Source organism: Diceros bicornis, chromosome 28 (genome assembly GCF_020826845.1).
Source record: "Diceros bicornis minor isolate mBicDic1 chromosome 28, mDicBic1.mat.cur, whole genome shotgun sequence".
Taxonomy (NCBI): domain Eukaryota; kingdom Metazoa; phylum Chordata; class Mammalia; order Perissodactyla; family Rhinocerotidae; genus Diceros; species Diceros bicornis.
Genome location: NC_080767.1, coordinates 33846930 through 33860574, shown reverse-complemented (window position 1 = coordinate 33860574; position 13645 = coordinate 33846930). Strand labels below are relative to the sequence as shown.

The following is a 13645-nucleotide window of genomic DNA, read 5'->3' as shown; positions in this document are numbered from 1 at the left end:
CAATAGGAAGTGAATTAGCATTTACTAAGGGCCAACTGTGTATATGTTATTTCATTTAATGTCAAAAATAGCCCAGTTTTTATTATGACCATTTTAGAGACGTGAAAACTGAGGCTGAGCAGTATTGCTCTCAGGCTTGCATTTGACCCCGTGCTGACTTCAAAGTCCCTGCTCTTTCCAACACCCTGCTGAAGGTTGGGAGGGGGTAGGGGAATCTAGGCTTGGTGTAGTCATTCAAGTGGATCCCACTATCTTAAGGCCGACATTCCGCCTCTGTTATAGTGTAATAGGTAAGAGCGTGGTGTCCTCTGGAACCAGACTGTGTGGGTGCCGATCCTGACCTTACCCTTACTAGTGTGTGTGATCTTGGATGAATGACTTAATTCTTCTATGGCTCGGTTAAATGAGGCTGATAATAATACCTACCTCATAGAGCAGTTGTGAGGATTGAATGAGTTAATATATATAAAGCACTTAGGACAGTATGTAAACATTGTCTAAGTGTTTGCTGCAGTTATTGTTATTAATAAAAATCCTCTGAGGGCAAGAATTGGATCATTTGTGCCCCACAACAGCCACCATAGCTCCATTACTATAGTAGGTATGCCACAAATATTTCTTGAATGGGTAACTGAATAGATCTCTTTGCTGCTTTTCCATTTTTCTTCTTCCCCTACTTTCTGTTTTCTAGCATGGGAGGGGCAGAGTTTGGGTGGACATTGCTCAGCTGGACTGAAAAGGCTGAATTGGAATAACTTTTGCTGAATATGGGCAGGAGTGGATGTTGGAGATCTGCAGACTTCCAAATTAGTCCTCTTATGGGACATCCTTTAAGATAGTAGCAAGACCATGAATTCCTTGAAGATAGGGAGGGCACAGTCTTTTTTATCTCTATCCTTAGCACCCAGCACAGGGCTTCATAGAGAAGGAATGAATAAATCTTCAGTTGTCTGTGGGCTGCTAAGAGGGCCCTTGGCCGAGCTTTCTGGGTCATCTTGCTTTTTGAGCCCACTTAACCTCTTCTACAGCCCTGTTTCCTGCCTTTTGAATACCACAGAGCCCCAGGTTGCATTCTGGCTTCCAGAGGTCCTCATACCGCCCAACTAGGAGGCTCCAGCAGACCATCTGGCTACTGTAAATGAGACAGCACAAGCTTTGAACTTAGGCTAACCTGGGTTCAAGTTTTAGCTTCACTAGTGACTTGCTTCATCACTGTGGTCTTAGTTTCTTTATCTATGGATGAAGAAATGAGGATAATAGTAACTACCTCATGGAATTGTTGTGAGGAATTTTCTTAAATGTAAGTAATGTACAGACCTTTCAAAGGAAAATTAATTCTCCTGAAGCCTCAGTGTTTGCTCAAATTAGTTTTATTATAACGTTACTTAAATACATACAAATGTAAAGTTCTAGCTATAAATTCCATGTTTTTATGCAACCCAAACAAAATTACAAATTAAATGCAAACAAAACTATAACATTAATAAAATACAAATTAACAACTTGAATGCAACAGATGATGTTTTGCTAAAATGAAATCACTGATGTGGGGTTTAATGGATGTTAAGTGTTTTACTTGTCAACTTGAGTCTTTTGATTTTCATATGAAACATGAGATTATCATATTATCTGTCCTTTAAACAATGAATATATTTTTAACTACTAGTCCATTATTTTAATGGGCCAGTTGATTTATAGTGCAACCCCACCCCCACCCCCAATTTTAAATCTTCTTTACTGGCAAAGTAAAGAACATTTCTGCTAGGAAGACTGATTTATGCCAGTTTGCCCAGGACTTCCCCTGTTTCAGAATTGCAAGTTCTACATCTGAGAGCATCCCCCTTAGTCCCGGGTGAACCAGGATGATTGGTCACCTTGCTTTTTCTGCTGTTGTTGATTAGCCTGTACATAGGTAGACTCTCTGCCTGATTTATACCTGTGCACAGTGTGACTTGGGCACCGCAGAGCATGAATTCTTCAGAGATCGGCAAGCCTTTTCCCTAGAGAGCCTTGTGCCCACTTCTCCCATGGCTTTTCTCTATTCAACAAACTGTTGTGTATGCAACTTGCAGTGATGCCATTTGGCCTTTACTCAGTCTGTTTGTGATATAACTCTAGCTGCTGGAACACACAACCCCCCAAGCCTCACCAGCTTAATCCCACAGGTTGACGACTTTTTCTCTCAAAGGTCAGATAGTAAATATTTTAGGCTTGTGGGCCATACAATCTCTGTAACTCAGCTCTGCCCATGGTAGCATGAAAGTAGCCATAGACAGTACATAAATGAGTGGGCATGGGCTAGATTTGTCTACTATGGCTTATCCTAGTAAGTTTATTTCTTGTTCATATCTGTCTGATGAGGGTCAGATGGCTCTCCTGTGTACCTGGATATTTCCCCTCTATGCAGTGACTCAGGGCTTCCCCAGCTGGGTGGAAAATGGGGAACATGGAAGACTGAAAGTGGCCTACATCTAAATCTATATCTATCACTTATGTAAGTCACTATATATAAATCAATATGTATACCATTTTGCTTTTGAACTAAATATATATCATGTATATGATACATATATATGTATATGTGTGTGTACATATATATGTGTGTGTGTATATATGATTTTCATTGAAGCAAAATTTTTAAATTCTGAAACTTAGAGAGCCTGCGAATTCATCTGTTGACCCTAGAGGCCCTTGAACCTCAGGTAGGAAATGCTGCTGTGAGGAAGTCAGCTCAGACCCTGGTATGTAGGAAATATTACATACTTGCTATTTTATTTCTGTCGGAAATAAAGTCTGAATAATTCGCACTAAGTGTGTATGGTGTTTAACCTTTCTTTGGGTTATTTTTTATTACACATCAATACATGTCTATTATAGAAAAATTAGAAAATAGAGCTATGTTTCTTCATACAAAAGAAAATTTAAAATTTCCCTTTGTTTGATCATGCAAAGATAATGACTTATTATGTAATTATTTACATTTTAAAAAAGGAGCTAGTTAACTTAAATGAATCCCTAATTGAGAAAGTGTTCTGTGGAAAAGAATGTGGATCTGAATGCCTTTTGATGTTCTTACTAAGTCGGGGCTAGATCCACTTTCCCCTCCCATGCCTTTGGGCCCCAGGAAAGCCCTGGAAATAGAGTTGGTGTTTGGAGAAGGAGACTGGGTTACTCTAAGAACTTGTAAATTAAGAGACTGCTAATGGAAACTGCCTCCTTTACCAGATTGGCAAGTGGATTTCTAAGATTTCTTTTGTTCTTGGTTGATTTTGGACAGAGCAAATGTGTATATAAACAGGAGTCCGTAATTTGCTGACCGTTAGCTACTCTGAGTCTAAGCATTGAAGTTGTTTGGATATCAGGAGTGTGGGAGGGGAGAAGTAAGTGACAGGAAGTTATGGGGGGGTTGGTTTGCCCCCAAAACTAGATAAAGAGGTGGATCTCAGCTGGTTCCCAACATCTGGAGAAGTGCTCCCTGCCAGCAATGACCAAATGAAGGCCTCTGGGCCTTTAGACATAAGCAGGACAAAGGAGAACCAGATCTTGAGGTGGACAGGGGAGGAACCTGCTTTGTCCATCTCCTCCCATCCCCCAGCCTAGGACTGATTCAGTCAGAATTTGTGAAAAGATTTGAGTTAAAAAATGACACAGACAAAAGCAACTGTGATGGTGCCATTCGTTACATGTGTTGATGTTAATGTTTCACACCAGGATCTTACTCTGGAGTGCGGAAGAGAGGCTATAAGGGAAGAAAAGTCAAAACCAATAAAATGGACCAAATCCCCCTAGATTAGAAGTCAGTAAGAACAATTAAACTGCCCTCATATATGTGTTTTACGTAAAATGTGTAATATATCAGGTGAACATGGGAAAGGAACCCTTCTAACCAAGGGCTGCAGAGCAAATAGAATCCAGTTAGGATTTTGCTGTTTGGGAAAGAGACCATCAGCTAGATGGTGGAAGCTGGCTGCCTTGGGCATGGTGGCCCAGAGGGTTACCGGAGACTGCTGGGCTTCTCTTGGCTCTGCGTAAAGGGAAAGGTTAGCTGCGTTTTTTCAGAGGCATGCCCTAGATCCATTGCTCTTTCCCATATGAGGGCTTTTCAAAAAGGTTGGTAGTTTTAGCAGACTTTCTTGATGAGATCTCCACAGTACACCCCAAGTGACCAGACCTTGACAAAAGGAATATCATTAGTTTGAAGCCTCTTCTACTGCTATGTGATATTGCCTTGTGGTCTGGAGAGGAGAAAAGAAGGAAAAACAAAAAAGAAGAAGGAAATGAGCGTTTTTTGCATACTTGCTCAGTTTGGTGCTTATCTCATTTATTCTTTAAAAACAACTCATCTTTTTTTTTTTTTTTTTTGTGAGGAGATCAGCCCTGAGCTAACATCCGCCAATCCTCCTCTTTTTTTTGCTGAGGAAGACGGCCCTGGGCTAACATCGGTGCCTATCTTCCTCCACTTTATATGGGACGCCGCCACAGCATGGCTTACCAAGCAGTGCGTCGGTGCGCGCCCGGGATCCGAACCAGCGAACCCCGGGCCGGCCCCACAACTCATCTTTTTAATATATAAGCCGAGGATCAGAGACAGATAGTTACTTACCCAAGGTCATACAGTTTGGTAGGGGGCAGAGCTAAAATAGGATAAGGAATAAAAAAAGATGCCTCTGTTCTTTGTAACAAGGCCTGACAATATGGGTTTAAATTATCCTAGTTATTTATTGTTTGCTCGAGTCATGGAGGACCAACTGTGTGTTGTTTCTTTTCATTCTGTTGTATTAGCAAACATTTTCATTGTCCAGATTGTCCTCGTGCATGTAAATGTAACATATGCAGCCTGTTTAATTTTGTATTTGTAAATCTGACTTGATTTCCTTTTTGGCAACAGCTACTGTCTAGAGAAAAGAAAAGATTTTTCTTTGTCTCTTTAAAGTGACAGAAATATTGAAGCAAGTAATAAAGATGGAAAGCATTAATTACATACTTCTAAGAATTTAAAGGTCAGACAAGCTAAATATGTATGTTTTGCTCACTGGAATGTCTGTCTGTTGAAATTGTGCCAGGATACGCTTTGTTCCTACAATAAAAGCACACATTTTAGATAGCCATCCACTACTTTGGTATCCAAAAATTATACCAGATTGTTGCTTTAGTGCTATGTATCTTAAAGTTTAGAACTAACATTTCTACTTAATGTGATTTGTTTCATGATCCACCCCCTTTGGCCATGTTTAGTTACTATGTCTCATTTTGATTTCCTCTGTTCTTCCCTCAGCTTATGTTGGAGTCTGTCAGCTGCTGCTATGTACATGTCAGGCTAGTGACTTGTAATGTTTATTAATACAATGTCAGTCTTGCTGTTGAAAAAACGGTGATGCTTCTCAGAAGGTTGCGATAGAACGAAGCGTTTGATTTCCAGATCCTGTCTGCACTGCATGGTGAATACATTCTCAGATGTTATGCAGTTCACTGACCTGACAGTTATGGAACCCCGCCTGGGACCCCATTTCAGCAGGACATATTTGAACAGAAACAGTTTGCAAAACTTTACACACTTAAACTCCTGCCAAGGCAAACTGTTAGCCACTTGAGTTTGTTATAAATACCCAGTGGCAGTGGTTGGAAGTAGCCCACGGTGTGTTTTATATTCTGAACTGAATGTGAATGTCTTTGTGGTTATATAGAGTAGTAAATAATTGAGTTTGATTAGGGAGAGGGACCTCATTATCCCCCACCTGTGCCCAGCTGGAAGGGGAGGGTCGAAATGAAGCCATTAGCTGTCTCTCTTACTGGCATCTCAAAGAGCTCAAATACATCTGTGTCTTATTTTCTTTTCTGGCACAATCAGTCGAGCAAGCTAAGCAGGCATGACCGGATTTGGCAAGTCCCAAGGACTCTGGCAAAGATACACAAGGAGAAGGCGGAGGGCAGTCATTTTGGCTTCTCACTGCCCATTAGTCTAGCGAGTTATGTTTTTGGAAAATGTCTGTTTTGAAAAAGAGTACTTTGTCCAATGTCAAACATCGTATACTCACACAATACGCTTTGATCCTTTAAAAAAAAATTTTGTCAGTGCAAGGGGAAACAAAATGTGGCATTCACACTAGTATAAACTCTCTTTATGGATAAAGTAATACCCGAAGGACTTGGTTTAAAGCAGGCATGCTACGGTTATTACAAGGCTTTCTCTTGCTCATATATTTTCATTTTCCACCTTGAAGTGTGAGAGAATGAACATGCATGAAATTGAGACCAGAGCAGGTTGTGAACTAGAGGAGTGTGTCTTCATCACTATTATGAACTGGTCAGGACTGGAGAATTGAGTGCTACTCTTGGCAGCCTTTTCTCAATTCCACAAACTGGGACTGTGGCTCATGAAACCATGACATTCTCCAGGGGCTTTTAAAAAGCAATCTTGTAGGTCATATGGTTAGTCCAAGAGTTGGGACATTTATAATCAAACTGAATTTGTTACAGTGGAGGTTGAACCTTCTCCATAGATTGGTCAATGGTTCCAATCTGGAGGATGTGCTCTCTGGAAATCTCTTCTTCCCCTCAGTTGCCAAGACTTCCTTCTGGGCTATAGAGAGGTTTAAAACTCTGGCTTCAAGGTTCAAGCCTGGGTTCTCCACTTACTAGCTGTGTAACTCCACGCAAGTGTCCTAACCTTGCCAAACCTCAATTTCCTCCATTATCAAATGGGCCTGATTATAGCACTTGCCTTTACTGGGAGGATTAAATGAACAAAGTAAGTGCTCAATAAACGTTGACTATTGTCATTGTCTCATCATTATATATCACTTCTTTGTACATATAAGGCAAAGCCCATAGTTATTATAATATATTAACTATTGCTTATTAAGCATTTATTGTATGACAGATATTATGTTAACTACTTTAGAAGTATTAGACCTCACGATAATCTTACAAGCTAAGAATTATCCCCATTTTGTAGATGAAAATGGATGTAGATGTAGATGGAAGTTAGAGAGATTATATCATTTACCCAAGGAAGGCAGAGCTGGTCCTCCAAAGCAAGCTCTATTCTAGAGCTTGCTGTGCTCTGCTGCCTTCTGGTGTCACCACTATCTTTCTTAACATGGCATAGAGCTAAAAGACAACTGTGTTTTGAGACATCTCCACTAAGAAGCTTCTCTGACCTCCTCACCCCACCCAGCTGAGTTAAGGGCCCCTGTGTTGGCAGCACTCTGAGCTTTCCTCCAAATTTGTGCTTATCTCACACAACTATAGTTCTTTGTTTCCTTCTTTGTCTTTCTCTCCCAGTGGGCTGTGCTACTTGGATTAGGGGACCATATTGTTGATTTCTGAATCCAAAATAGGATCTTAATAGATGAGTGACCTCAGGTAAATTCCCCAATGCCTCTAACCTCAGTTTCTGTAAAATGGATATAATAATAGTACCTATTTTAGGATTGAATGAGTTAATACAGATTTAAGAAGCTTAACACAGCACCTGGCACATAGTAAGTGTTGAATAGATAGTAGTTGCTGTTATTATAGTTGTAATTGTCAAATAATAACATTTTGTACTACGTAGATCAAAAAGCTCTTAATAAGTCTCATGGAATTTCTCTGAAACACCGCTATGGTTTTTGACTTCCAACATCCCCATCTAGAGCCAATGAGTTAAGCTGAGGGGGTATATACCTGCTTCTCTGGTTTACTCTCTCAAAAAGGAAAGCCTTGAAAACTGAGCCCAAGGTGCTCTCTTTTGAGCTTAGGGGGGCTTTGATGCCTGGGCCAGAGGCTACTTGCCAACAGCGCCCCTGAATGTTGCCACCACAACCAGCAAATTGCACATTTTAATGGCCCTATGTTACCAATTATAAGCAATCAGGGTTGATAGCCATTCCCCCAAATAAGTAATCTCAGCTGGGGGGGTAAGGGGGAGAAGGGATGAATGGGGCCTCTTCTCTTGGGGTAATGACTTGGGACAAGGGGAAGACAAGAGAACTAACATTTATAAACTCCTTTTACTGTTTGCCAGCCTTAGTGCCAGGTGCTTGGCGTTCATTGTCTATTTTATCGTCCTGACAATTCTGTAGGGGAGTGGCCTGCTCATTTCATGGATGCAGCTGAGGTTCCCACACGTTATGGCAACATTTAGGTTAGCGGTGGAACCAGGATTTAACCAAAGGGTAACTCCCAGCCCATGAGTTTTCCTCTCCAATATGTTACTGCCGACTTGGGTTCTGGTTCCAGCTCTGTCCCTATAAATAGAATCTAAACTTCCCAGCTGAAGACCTGTGCCCTGCTTCCTCCCTGTCCCCCGTCACCTCTAGTTTAATACTTAGTAAAGAAATGCTCATTGTGTTAGGTTAATGCTGGTATAAAAACTTCCCTGTGGTAACTGAGTGGCTTTGAACTGGGACAGCTGAATTCCTCGAGTGAGTAATCTCTTTTTGAAATGCCTGTACGTTTTTCAGTGGTTACGAGACTTGACAGGACCTAACTTTGCATTGATTGGAGCACTCCTGACAGCGTTTAGTCAGCTCCCTGATGTGGTGCTTCATCCTAGACCCAGCACAGGCGGCCCAGGGAGCTGTGGAAGGGCAGCTGCTTCTGCTCAGTGCCCCTAGAGTGCCCTGCACTGGCGGAAAACAAGCTGCCTGCCCACGAGGGGGCAGGAGGAGGAGCCGAGACTCTGAGTTTGTAGCCCATCTGTCTGTCCATCCGAGGGCTAGTCACCCCCAGCACAGGTCACGACTTAGAGACTAGAATGCAGTGCCACAAGGAAGGGAGGCAGGACCGGCACCCTACCTATGTGCCCCCAGCATTTCCCCCAAGATCGTTGTCTTCTCAATCTCAGACCCAATGCCCAACATTAAATAAAAGCAGCTTTAAAAGATGTATTTCAATAGATTTTTTAGAAAGCCCATAAAAAATCCTAGATATGAAGAAATGAGGCATAAAACCCAGAATGTTTGGAAGTCAAGCTGAAAATTGTGGTAGCAAGTCTCCATATCCATTTGTTAAATGGGAGCATAACAGTTGCACCTAGATAGATTCTGAGAACCACTTATATTCTGTACTCTTGTGTATTAGAAACATTTTACCTCCTTAAGTGCTGTAGACTTGGAACAGGATCCAAAGTTGGTGTTTGTCCGGAGAGAGAGGAGTGAGTGAGCACGGGGCTGACCCGAGGAAGCTTTCATTAGGTCTGCTTGAGTGTGCAGCATGCAGGTCACAACCTCTTTCTCCCTTTAATGTGCACGTTTTTACCGAAATGGAGCCCCAGAGTAAGATCCCGCACACTTGTGAAGGCACCTTCCCTTCACTGTTGTTTTCATTTTCCTCTCATGAACCTTGCTACCCTGGCTTCAGCACGGAGGCTGTAAAGGAAGATGGAGAGCCGAGTTACCTCAGAATGATCACTATCGTTAACATTCACGGGTGGTTCACTTATCATTCCTGACTGCACAGACATGGCAGCCGCTCGGAAGCGTCCGCAGGTGTAGCATGGTGATACATATTACATTGTGCCACAATGGATTTATGTATTCTGTAACAAAAGAAAAGTGTAATGAAAAAATACAGAAGGTAATCCTTTATTCCTCCACCACACAATTTATCAGTAATGCCTGTGGATGATAAGTGCCAGGGATTTCCTCTGCTTGCTTTAACCTTGTCACCCAGGTACGTTTTGGTAAAATGATGGAAAAATACAGACTAGGGATTTTCCTCTGTTCAAAAATCTTTTAATAGGACACTTTTAATTTATGGAAGTTAGTCCAAATATAAGGCTTCATTTTGAGCTTTTAGTCTGCCTTTGCTAAAAAAGATAAACGTATTGGTTTGAAATAATGGTATCAGCCAGCAGCAGATTAGGAGAGAATGTAAGCAATTTATAAGTAGACCCAAATCTAAAATAGTTCAGGTGGAACTCAGGTGGATGGAAGTTCGTGAGATCTAGCCCAGGACTAGTTTGTGAGTGCCCGAGAACTTGTGTTCCCTCTTAGGCCCTACTCATCCATTGCCCAACATATTGTCACAGATGGAGCACATACTGACTTCCGAGGAGAAAGCAGGGGAAGGCAAGTCTGAACGGGGATGATTGGCATTTGTTCCAAACACACACTGGACTAGCGCCAGAGCAAATACCCCCAAGTTTATAAATGCACAAGGCACTTTACATTTCAGTACTCTTGCCAAAGTATCACTTACTGCATCGCTCCCTAAATATAGTTTTTAAAAAAGAGCTATTTCTTATTTTGCTTTGATCAGTAAAATAAACTTTTAAAGATTGTTCTGGGATGGGGTCCAGCTTCTGAGGTAAAGAATGGCCGGGGCTCAGGCATGATTCAGTAACAGAGTGTTCAGTAAAATTAGCTTGACAGTTCTCAGGCCTGCTGTTCGATAGCAAGAACTTGACCAAGTTAAAATGGATGATCGTGCTGGCTAGACCAGCGTCGGCTTTTGCTTTTTAACAAATGGATTGTCAAGGATTAAACAGCAAGCCGTATGGAGAGGAGAGATGCGGAGATGTCTTTGTATTAGGGAAGCAAATTGGGTCCTTGGTTTTGAGATCGGCCCCCAGCCCCTGTGGAAAGCCAGCCACCTGGTTGAGTCCAAGCTAGGTGTAAGGCCCCTTCCCAGCCTGTCCTACCATTGGGAAGCTTTTCCATAGCTTAGCTTGGGGCTTGGCTTTTCTTTCAGGTTTCTTGTCAGTATGAAGTTCTGCCATGTTTTTTTGGCTGTGTTTCCCTTTGAGATTCTTGTGGGGAAATGGGAATGGGACCAAACTCCTTGTGGCAATTCCCATGTTCCATAGTTGGAAACTTGGGTCCCATTTGTTACATGAGTTGCTTGGAATTGGCCTGTTTTGTTCCAGTGCCCAAGCATAGTGAGTAGTATTTGTGATACTTGCTATTGCAATTAACAATCTTAGTAAAGTTATACCTCACCCAGGGATGGGCTTCTGTTTTTAGAGTACTTGTTCCTTACCAGTTTTTTCCTATCTAGATGCGTCTCAACCCCCCTCCCCCCTAGTTTGATTGGCTAGAAGCTTACAAGTAGTGTTAGTATTTGTCTTGTAATTATTTATGCTTCAGCTAATACTTTGTTTGACCTTCCAGGACTAAGTATTTTATTGTATTTTATTTTATTATTTTTGTGTGTGTGTGAGGAGATCAGCCCTGTGCTAACATCTGCCAATCCTCCTTTTTTTTTTTTTTTTTCTTTTTGCTGAGGAAGACTGGCCCTGGGCTAACATCTGTGCCCATCTTCCTCCACTTTATATGGGACGCCGCCACAGCATGGCTTGCCAAGGAGTGCGTTGGTGCGTGCCCAGGATCCGAACCAGCAAACCCCCGGCTGCCACAGTGGAGCGCACGCACTTAACCACTTGAGCCACCGGGCTGGCCCCTAGGACTAAGTATTTTAAAATATTCCTACTGAAGTGTACAGAGACTGTATATTTAAAAAAATATATTTACTAGCCAGTTAGAAAGAGCCTTCTTTTCCTTGTTCTAAATTGCTATAGGCTATCTTATCCCCCCACCCCACCCCATGATATTTTTTCTCCAGGGCTCCATGAGCTTTAATATGGTGGTAGTATCTGCCTACAGTGACATCTACTGACACAAGCCAAATTTATCGTTTGTCAATCCCTGCTGCAGAATTTGGCTTGGGAGCCAACACTAGGAACCCATGGTACTAGTGACCCACACAGACCATTAGATTCAATTTGAGATAAATTAGAAAAACTTTCCCTAACTATGACCTCTCTGTCACTTGGAGCTGTTCATACTAGAGTGCTTTCCCCCCACACACTAGAAATAGGTTTATTTAACCTATTTTTAAATAATTGGCATTTCAATGTACACGTATTAAAGCTTTCTTAGACACCGTGAAGACCACATTAACATCCCTCTGGTTGAATGTTGGCGGTGATTTAATATTTGTCTTTTCCTACAGAAATGCTGCTCATGGATTCTCCCTTATTCAGGTGGACAACACAAAGGTCACCATGAAAGAAATCTTGCTAAAGGCAGTGAAGCGAAGAAAAGGATCCCAGAAAATTTCAGGTGGGACGGTTAAATCATACTGCAGCCATAGGAGCTTTAACCTTTGTTAAGAGGACTTGGTGTGTGCATGCATGTGTGCGTGTGTGTGTGTTTGATGGCTGGCCAGATTGTTTCAGATGTCATTGCTAGAAGGTTTGGTTAGCAGGTCTACAGCAAAAAAGTGATTTTTAAGCTGCTCCTGGGCCCAAGGAAGGGATTGGGCCAGTGGCATATGTGAGAAGAATGTGTTCATATCAGTTCTGGAAGCTCCATCATTAATAATTTGTAACAGATTAAAGACAAAGCTACTTAAGCTAACTGTTAGTTGATGTAAAGCTTTCTTGAAAACCAAATCAATCCTAAATTTGAAGCACTGCTTTTAATTTCATTTTTTCACATAATTTTCCATGGGAAACTTTTAGTTGCTAGTGTTTTGGGTATAAAATAAAGGAAAATATTTTCATTTTTACCCAATGAGGGCAACTGTAAAAAAAACTTTAAAAAGATAAATCACTTGATGTGCACAAATACCAGTTCATCTCTAATTCCTCATTACCCAACTTTATACAGAAAACAATGCGTATGGTATTAGCCGTGATATTTAAAGGATATGAGAATAAAAATATTACAAGTATTGAGAAATAATTATTTTGAGAAATAGCTCAAAGATTTGTCATACCACAGACAACTTTAATATAAATCAACCTATATATGACATGTCAAATAGCTTTGTAAAGGAGACTTCTTAAACACCTTTGGTTTCGTCTTTTGGAAAGGAAAAAAAGCATTCATTGCTCAGGTTGAAGAAAATAGTTTTGTGTTCTTTTTAAGGGGAGGCATATAATCTGTTCCAGATTTAATTAGCTATCTTCAGATGAAAGCTGAAGTTTTAATAAAAGTGAGAAGAGATAACACAGTGAAGGACATGGATGAGCTGTCTCAAGGCCATATTCCAGGGGAACGATAAGAGCTGTAAAAAATGGCAGAGGAGAGCAATTGAATGGAGCAATGAAAATCTGATTCTCATAAAAAAGAGAGAGAGAGAGATGCTGGTAGGGGCAGTTGTAGATGAGACCTGCTAGCGTCTGCAAGCAATTTGGATGCTTGCCAGGAGTCATTGTTCACCCTCGGCTGTGGCGGCTCCGTCCAGATGTGCCAACTGCACGTTTCGGCTTTTGCCAGCTGACTGCGCCGTTTGATAACCAGCTCTCTGGATGCCCATCACTGGCCGCAGAGATAGAATTAAATGATGATGATCTTCCCACAAGTTGGGAGAGGAAACAATGCATATAAATCTTGATTTCATCTCAGCATGAGAAGTCTTTATCCATCATCACTCATAATGAACAAGTCGTTAGCTGGGATGAATGGTGTTCTGGTTTTTCCAAACACCTCTTTTGTTCATTTTTTGGGTGACTTTTATCCATTGCACGGGGGTCAAACCTCTTTGCATTTAAGGAATGATTGAAGAGGCATAACCTCTCCTTCTCAGGGGATAGTAGATATTTTGGGGTTCTAGGTGCCAATCTAATAGCATTTAAACAGCTTTAGATATTTAAAGATATTTAATAAGTGTTCATCTTTCTTTAGGAACCTGCTTTTTTTCTCTTGTCCCTAAA

At 41.3% G+C, this 13645-nt stretch overlaps 1 protein-coding gene across 8 annotated transcripts in view; it reads left to right on the top strand.

Annotated features, from left to right (window-relative positions):
* MAPKAP1 (MAPK associated protein 1) overlaps positions 1-13645 on the top strand; it is a 234100-nt gene that overhangs the window by 130947 nt on the left and 89508 nt on the right. For all 8 annotated transcript variants that reach the window (XM_058524053.1, XM_058524051.1, XM_058524047.1 and 5 more), the window contains one exon: positions 11938-12047. In XM_058524053.1, the coding sequence (XP_058380036.1) occupies positions 11938-12047 (110 nt within the window). The remainder of the gene's footprint in view (positions 1-11937; positions 12048-13645) is intronic.